Below are 9423 nucleotides of genomic sequence, written 5' to 3'. Positions count from 1 at the left end.
AATCCGTCAATCGGTATGTGTTTGTTTGGCATTAAATGTGGATGGAGGGAAAGGCTGGATGTAAATATAGCTACAAATGAGGCATAATGGTGCGATATGTACACACAGCTAGCCTAAATAGCATGTTAGCATCGATTAGCATGCCGTGCTAATCGATGCACATTCTACGTAAATCAACTTGAATCCGTCCCTGATCGTGTTGTTACACCCTCCGACAACACACCGACGAGGCATGATGTCTCCAAGGTATCGGAAAACAGTTGAAAAAACGGAAAATAACAGCTGATTTGACTCGATGCGTGTGATGTGTAGGGAAAAATGGCGTTGAGTACCGATGTGAAGTCACGTTCTCACGTCGTCGCTAAGAGAGGCAAAAACAGAAAGGTGTTTAATTCGCCAAAGTTCACCCACTTAGAGTTCGGAAATCGGTTAAAAAAATATATGATCTTTTTTCTGCAACATCAAGGTATATATTGACGCTTACATAGGTCTGGTGATAATGTTCCCCTTTAAGTGAGATTTACTGTGGATAACCTTAGTTAGTGTACAAGGGTCTCAATCTAAGAATATGAAAGTAGTTGAGTAATGCCATCCATCCATTTTCTACCGCTTATTCCCTTTTGGGGTCGCGGGGGGCGCTGGCGGCTATCTCAGCTACAATCGGGTGGAAGGCGGCGTACACCCTGGACAAGCCGCCACCTCATCGCAGGGCCTAGTTGAGTAATGTTATTAGCCAAATGTGAGTCATTTTTTGTATACACATCTTTCAACTCGACACGACATCACTCGGTTTGAAAGACAGGGCTTGGCCCCCAGACGATGGACAGGATGTGAGCGAAAGTACCGCACTTGCACACAATTTCAGAAAGATTGAGAAATTATTATTATTGAAGTAGGCCTACTGTCTCCACTGATGACAGCACACACTAGGATTAGTAAGAAACATGTCATTTAAGATACATATGGCCTGTGGTGTCCAAACTTTTGTCTTTTATGGCTTGTGCAGCCCTTTGAGACACTTGTGATTAAGGGCTTTATAAATACACTTTGATTGATTGATTGATTGATTGATTATATCACTGAGGGCTGCACACTAAAAAATGTAAGCATACTGGGGCCATTTTGATATTTTTCATTTTCAAAAGCAATACAATGTATAGATTTTTTTTAACCTTTCAGCTCCCCTCAAATTTGGTCCCTGGAACCTCACAGGGTCTTAGTCATAAAACTATTAAAAAAGGAATCATATATTACTATTTTTTTCAAAGCTTAAATCTGTACATCAACTTCAGATTTTCTGTCGATATAGAGTTGTGTTTTTATGTTTATTGCCCCTTTTTGTCAAAACCCAGTTTTTACGGTAAAAACACAAATTACAACAGTTACCCAAAAAATGTTTCCTAAGTGGAATATTTGATGTGAAGTAATTGGAGCCTTAATAGGTCCATCATTCATAACCACAAAAATTCATTATTAGTTTTTTAACAATGACAGTTTTATAAACTTTCAACGCTTAAAGGGGAACTGCCCTTTTTAAGGAATTTTGCCAATTGTCCACAATCATTATGAAAGACATGACGACGAATTGATTTTTTTTCATGTATTCTAATTCGTAAATAAACATAAATAACAGTGTGCTTACAGCGGAGGTAATGGGAGGTCCTCTATTTCGACTGTTAAAAAAATACCCGTGGGCCGCACTTTGGACACCCCTCGCCTAGCAGTCGGCATCCCAATGACAGCAGACCTTGTACAGTAAGTGTTGTTTTATTATATCTGTTGGGTCTAATGAAGTCTGTCGTGAGTAATCATCAGTGATGAAGAAAAAAAAGCAAACATTGAGATGCATTTTTGAAATTATTGTGCAGCATATGCTTAAAATAATCAAAATATGTAAATATTGAGTTTGATTATAAATGTGTGCATGTTACTACATTACATGTATACTTACATCATGTATGTACGACCTTAATGGAGGTGTTTTGATGTTTTTTTAAGGGCTTCGTAGGCAGAATAGAGCAGCTCCCATGGGTTCCATTGTAAGCAGACTTTTGATAGTATCTGTTTACTATTTAGAATACATTTTAAAAATTCCATCTGTCATCCTGTCTTTATTAATGATTGTGAACGATAGGCAAAATTCCCAAAAAAGTGCAGTTCCCATTTTAGACCCAACTTCAGACCCATCTATCAATTATAGGTTTTTATTACCTTAGAAAAATGTTTAATTTATTACTTTTTAATCAAAGAAAACTTTGTTTTTATATAATATTATCCCCCTCAAAAAATATTTCAAAGTGGAATATTTGATGTGATGTAATTGGAGCCTTGAACTGGTCAATATTTAATAACATTAATTTTGATTGATGATCTTTTTTTTTTTTTGAGCAATCACAGTTTTAAAAGGAAAAAACAACCTGCATGGCATCTCTGTGTTACTAGAGTCCACATTGCAACTTTTTCTCATTACATTTCACCTGTTCGCTCTTTTATTCCACTTGTTTATGATTTAAAAGCATAGTATCTGTAAAATGTGTTGCAGACCGGTAAAAAAATTGGCAGCAGTCAGCAAATGGCCACCTCTGCACAAAGCTAATAATAAATACTTACATTAATGATTGGTTTACGGCAGCAAGGATTCATCAATCAATTCGATTACAAAAACTCTTAGATTTATAGTCTGTTGCTTCGGTTGTTTTGTTCGATGAGAGTATATCATAAATAATTGATACACTTCAGACTGCCTGTAACTTTAACTACCTGGACACAGTTTCTGCAAAAGAGCACACATGAGAGCGGTGGTGTGTGGGTGCTGGGATCTGTTGGTGGCAAATAGCGAATATTTTTCATTTTCATTAATACACTCATGTGAAAAGTGCAATTTCAATGATGACGAAAAAGAGAATAAGATTAGTATTCCCTTTTTTTTTATATCACAAGGCCTCTAAGTCCTCAGTTAGTGTCCGCCCTGAGATCTGTAGGTCGTGAGTTCAAACCCCGGCCGAGTCATACCAAAGTGCTGCCTGGCACTCAGCATCCAGGTTTGGAATTGGCGGTTAAATCACCAAAATGATTCCCGAGCGAGGCCACCGCTGCTGCTCCCTGCTCCCCTCACCTCCCAGGGGGTGGAACAAGGGGATGGGTCAAGTGCAGGGGTTAATTTCACCACACCTAGTGTGTGTGTGTGACTATCAGTGGTACTTTAACTTTATGGCAAGCAGAAAAATTGATACATTTTAACAATTTTCCCAAATGTTTTATGTGATTAATCGTAGACACTAACCCAGTGTTTTTCTAACTTTTTGAGCCATGGCACATTTTATTAATTAAAAAAATCCCGAGGCACAAAGTAACCAGAAAATGTAAAAAAAAAAAAAAAAAGGAAATTCAGCAGCTGATATTGACAGTAAAAATTCAAACCATACCCAACCATGCATCACTATAGCTCTTGTCTCAAAGTAGGTGTACTGTCATGACCTGTCACATCACGCCGTGACTTAATTTGATGTTTTTGGTGTTTTTCTGTGTGTGGTGTTTTAGTTCTGGTCTTGTGCACCTATTTTGATGTTTTTTTCTTTATTTTGTTGGTATTTTCCTGTAGTAGTTTCATGTCTTCCGTTGAGCGCTGTTCCCTGCATCTGCTTTGTTTTAGCAATCAAGACCATTGAAGTTGTTTTTATCCTGACATTGTTGATTTTCATGGCATGTACAGATGTACTTTGTGGACGCTGTCTGCTCCACACACTGTAAGTCTTTGCTGCCGTCCAGCATTATGTTTTTGTTTACTTTTCAGCCATTTCAGTTTTAGTTTTGCTCTGCATAGCCATCCCTAAGCTTCAATCCCTTGTATTAGCGGCACTCACCTTTTCTTTATTTTTGGTTTAAGCATTAGACACCTTTTTACCTTCACACTGCCTCCTGCTGTTGTCTGCATATTGTGATCGTACCATGTTCGTGGCATCTACAAAGCAACTACCTGCTGCCACCTACTGATATGGAAGAGTATTACACGGTTACTCTACCGATCTCTAGACAGCACAGACATTCAAAAACGGCACATTATTTGCAAATTCCAGTTACTGGTTTGCATAAAAAAATGTTTCAACCCAATTAGGTTAAATTACATAATCTCCCATAGCACACCAGATTGCATCTCACAGTGGTGGAAAAACCCTGCACTAACCGATGGATTACTCGATCACTAAAATAATGGACAGCTGCAGCCCTAGTTTGATTACATTTTACTTTCAAGAGCGGTGTTGTTATTCTTTCTTATCCAAACAAAAGCTTTGACTGGAATATAGAACATACAAAATATACCAATCAATAACCCTCTGACAGCATCAGTATTATTTTCATATATTTGTTTTGATTGCCTGGCAAGCGTGTATATCAGGGGTCACCAACACGGTGCCCGCGGGCACCAGGTAGCCCGTAAGGACCAGATGAGTCGCCCGCTGGCCTGTTCTAAAAATAGCTCAAATAGCAGCACTTACCAGTGAGCTGCCTCTATTTTTTTTCAATTTTATTTATTTACTATCAAGCTGGTCTCGCTTTGCTTGACATTTTTAATTCTAAGAGAGACAAAACTCAAATAGAATTTGAAAATACAAGAAAACATTTTAAAGACTTGGTCTTCACTTGTTTAAATAAATTCCTTTATTTTTTTACTTTGCTTCTTATAACTTTCAGAAAGACAATTTTAGAGAAAAAATACAACCTTAAAAAGGATTTTAGGATTTTTAAACACATACACCCTTTTACCTTTTAAATTCCTTCCTCTTCTTTCCTGACATTTTAAATCAATGTTCAAGTACATTTATTTTTTTTATTGTAAAGAATAATAAATCGATTTTAATTTAATTCTTCATTTTAGCTTCTGTTTTTTCGACGAAGAATATTTGTGAAATATTTCTTCAAACTTATTATGACTAAAATTCAAAAGAATTATTCTGGCAAATCTAGAAAATCTGTAGAATCAAATTTAAATCTTATTTCAAAGTCTTTTGAATTTCTTTTAAAATTTTTGTTCTGGAAAATCTAGAAGAAATAATGATTTGTCTTTGTTAGAAATATAGCTTGGTCCAATTTGTTATATATTCTAACAAAGTGCATATTGGATTTTAACCTATTTAAAACATGTCATCAGAACTCTAAAATTAATTTTAATCAGGAAAAATTACTAATGACGTTCAAAAAATTCTATTTTTACATTTTTTCAAAAAGATTCCAATTAGCTAGTTTTTCTCTTATTTTTCGGTTGAATTTTGAATTTTAAAGAGTCGAAATTGAAGATAAACTATGTTTCAAAATTTTATTTTCATTTTTTTTATATTTTCTCCTCTTTTAAACCGTTCAATTAAGTGTTTTTTCATCACTTATTCTCTACAAAAAACCTTCCGTAAAAGGAAAAAAAAGTACGACGGAATGACAGACAGAAATACCCATTTTTTTTATATGTATATAGATTTATTTATTGAATGTTAATTGAGCAAATTGGCTATTTCTGGCAATTTATTTAGATGAGGTGGCGACTTGTCCAGGGTGTACCCCGCCTTCCGCCCGATTGTAGCTGAGATAGGCGCCAGCGCCCCCCGCGACCCCGAAAGGGAATAAGCGGTAGAAAATGGATGGATGGATGGAGTATCAAACTGGTAGCCCTTCGCATTAATCAGTACCCAAGAAGTAGCTCTTGGTTTCAAGAGGGTCACTGGTTCAAATCCCACCTAGTACCAACCTCGTCACGTCCGTTGTGTCCTGAGCAAGACACTTCACCCTTGCTCCTGATGGGTGCTGGTTGGCGCCTTGCATGGCAGCTCCCTCCATCAGTGTGTGAATGTGTGTGTGAATGGGTAAATGTGGAAGTAGTGTCAAAGCGCTTTGAGTACCTTGAAGGTAGAAAAGCGCTATACAAGTACAACCCATAAAAAGGTTGGGGACTCCTGGTGTATATGATACTTACAATGTTAGATAATGGTAAATCGGTTATACTTGTATAGCGCTTTTCTTCCTTCAAGGTACTCAAAGCGCTTTGACACTATTTCCACATTCACCCATTCACACACACGTTCACACACTGATGGCGGGGGCTACCATGCAAGGTACTAACCACAATCCATCAGGAGCAAGGGTGAAGTGTCTTGCAAAAGGACACAACAGACAGGACGAGGTTGGTAGAAAGTGGGGATCTAACCAAGAACCCCTCAGGTTGCTGGCACGGCAACTCTCCCAACCGCGCCACACTGTCTGATAGAAGAAAACACAAGGTGTTGATGCGATTTTGCAGACATCCACTTGGCAGAAAGGACATTGTTTTGTTTGTGAGGACATCAGCTATGCATGCATGCAGCTGACCGGGGCCTCCCTTGACTTTGCTGCAAGAGCCCCCCCCCCCCACCCCTCCTACCCCTGGTGTCCCTCTCACATATAAACGCAAAGAGGTGAACACGTACAGACACATACACATCAGCATGCTTGCAGGCGCCCCATTCGTCAGCGTCTGCCTCATTCTGCCTTCCTTCTGCCTACAGATTGGAGGACTGAGGCAGAAGGGAGGGCCGAGGCCAAGCAGAGTTGCGAGGCAAAACTGATGGTCACATGAGCACGGATCTGTTTACAAACCCAAGGCAGATCCGAGCAGCGCAAGGAGGCGTCGGGAGGGAAAAGGCGAGACCGCGAGCTCACTCCCAGCACCGTTACGGACTGAAGGAGGAAGAGGAGAAGACGACAAGGCCAGCTGGAGGTGCTACAGACTGACGGCGACAGAACACACTCTTTGCTTACACACAACGCCTTTGTCTGTCTCTTTCCCCCCCCCAATTGAAGGAGCAGATGGTTGGAGGGAGAGGATCCCCCTCGCCACATAAGCACACACATGCACGGCGTGAGAAACAAACAACAGCGAAGCCAGTTTGAGGACTGTCCAGCGCCGCTCTTCCTCGCTCTTTGCGGGGATCTTTTTGGCAGGAACACCCTCTGCAACATCAGCGGACTGGAGGAGGAGACAGCAGAGGACATGAGAGGTGGGGGTGAATGATACCCGTGAAAATCCTCTGTTAAAAAAAGCAGCTTTAGACGGGGGACGACAAAGCAGACTAAATCCAGATTATTACCCTCATTGACGGACTGTCACCGTGTCCATTATTTGGACGCCGTCCTGCAAAAAGACAAGGAGGGCCGTTTTCCGCTGAGAGTGTAAATATTGACTGCGCTCCTGATGATGTTATGACTGCGCATGATTCGAATTTTGACAACAACTTGCGAAATAACCCATGGTATGAGGCAAGTGACGGGCCGAGCAACACAACAACATTTCTTTTGTCTGCGCTGGTGACATCATTGGCATACGAGAGCACATGAGGTCTTCAGTCCAGGTCCAAACTCATGTCCCAAATATCCCAATCTTAACACGGGGTGCTTAATCCAGATTTGGAAATGCTGGGCCGCACAGACTGCTGAGCCAACAAAACCACACCTCTCAAGGATTTATGGAAATCTAAGCAAATCTGAAAAACTTAAGGCTTGTATCAGGAGGAGCTCAGCATATAGTGACTGATCCCAGGCACCAACCAGCAGTCCAAGAGTTTGGCCTCCATTCAGACTCAGCCTTCTTTTTAAAAGGGTCTGAATTTATTGCTGTTGGCCCAGGAATCAAATTTCATGCAACCATTCCAATGGTGTAACGGTAAGTGAGTGGATTTCTCCGCCATCTGTTAATACTAAAGAGGTGCATGTACTTTGCGTACTTATAGTGCACAACCTCAGCTTCTGCTTTAGTGGTTCTGCCTAATGGCTTCAAGGAAATCTCAGAGGTCTGAGTTGAGTGTTTGGATGCAAGTGGAAGACAGCACACAAAATAAGATTCAAGATGGTGTTTATTTCCGTGATATGAGCTCCTAGGATATCTGTCCTTCTTTGTCTGTGTCAATCTTGTTTTTGAATGATTACCATTTTGAATTGATTGAATTTTCATCAAATTCTGACCCATCCATCCATTTTCTACCGCTTATTCCCTTTTGGGGTAGCGGGGGGCGCTGGTGCCTATCTCAGCTACAATCGGGCGGCAGGCGGGGTACACCCTGGACAAGTCGCCACCTCATCACAGGGCCAACACAGATAGACAGACAACATTCACACTCACATTCACACACTAGGGTAAATTTAGTGTTGCCAATCAACCTATCCCCAGGTGCATATTTTTGGAGCTGGGAGGAAGCCGGAGTACCCGGAGGGAACCCACGCATTCACGGGGAGAACATACAAACTCCACACAGAAAGATCACGAGCCTGGGATTGAACCTGCAGGACCTTCGTATTGTGAGGCAGACGCACTAACCCCTCTACCACCGTCAAGCCCCAAATTCTGATCATCATACAAAAATATTTTCAACTTGCTCTACCAGGATTTTGCAGCCTTATTTGGTGATTGTTGCAACATAAAATGCTTGATTTCGAGGCAGTTTTTTCAAAAAGTTGCGCTGATTGAGGCTTACTTTTGTCAAACACATTGAATCAGCTTTTGATTTTATGGATTTGTTGTCAATGTTTTAAGAGCTCCCTATAATCTTAACTAGGAATGTGTTCCATCACATTTGAATCGATACGGCTTAAGTCCCGCGGCAGCACGGTGGTAGAGAGGTGAGTGCGTCTGCCTCACAATAGAAAGGTCCTAGGTTTCATCCTGCGCTCGGGATTTTTCAGTATGGAGTTTGCATGTTCTCCCGTGACTGCCTGGGTTCCCTTCGGGTACTCCGGCTTCCTCCCACTTCCAAAGACATGCACCTGGGGATAGGTTGATTGGCAACACTAAAATGGCCCTAGTGTGTGAATGTGAGTGTGAATGTTGTCTGTCTATTTGTGTTGGCCCTGTGATGAGGTGGCGACTTGTCCAGGGTGTACGCCGCCTCCCGCCCGATTGTAGCTGGGATAAGCTCCAGAACCCCTCGCGACCCTAAAATGGATAAGCAGTAGGAAATGGATGGTTTAAGTCCTCAATATTTTTTATTTATCATTTACCCCTGAGTTGTGCCATCCAGTTGTTATATTTTCTTTGACTTTTGTGTCTCATGTGCAAATATTATTTAATCGACTTGCCCTGTGATGAGGTGGCGACTTGTCCAGGGTGTACGCTGCCTTCTGCCCGATTGTAGCTGAGCTAGGCACCAGCGCCCCCCGCGACCCCAAAGGAAATAAGCGGTAGAAAATGGATGGATGGATATAGTCGACTTTGCATGCAGTTAAAATTTTAAGACAATAGACGGCAGTAGTGTATATATCAGGGGTCGGGAACCTTTTTGGCTGAGAGAGCCATTAAAGCAAAATATTATAAAATGTATTTCCGAGAGAGCCATGTAATAATGTTTAACACTGAATACAAATAAATGTGTGCATTTTTAAGTAAGACCAACATTTTAAAGATATAAT

General features: G+C 40.8%; 1 protein-coding gene across 1 annotated transcript in view; it reads left to right on the top strand.

Annotated features, from left to right (window-relative positions):
• Positions 1-6474: 6474 nt before the first annotated feature.
• zgc:175214 (uncharacterized protein LOC557610 homolog) overlaps positions 6475-9423 on the top strand; it is a 36554-nt gene continuing 33605 nt past the window's right edge. Inside the window, exon 1 of the mRNA XM_061880961.1 lies at positions 6475-7684. Within this exon, the coding sequence (XP_061736945.1) occupies positions 7660-7684 (25 nt within the window). The 5' untranslated portion in view covers positions 6475-7659. The remainder of the gene's footprint in view (positions 7685-9423) is intronic.

This window comes from Nerophis ophidion, linkage group LG20 (genome assembly GCF_033978795.1).
Source record: "Nerophis ophidion isolate RoL-2023_Sa linkage group LG20, RoL_Noph_v1.0, whole genome shotgun sequence".
Taxonomy (NCBI): Eukaryota; Metazoa; Chordata; class Actinopteri; order Syngnathiformes; family Syngnathidae; genus Nerophis; species Nerophis ophidion.
Note: the sequence above shows the minus strand (reverse complement) of the source record. Positions and strands in the feature narration are given on the sequence as shown.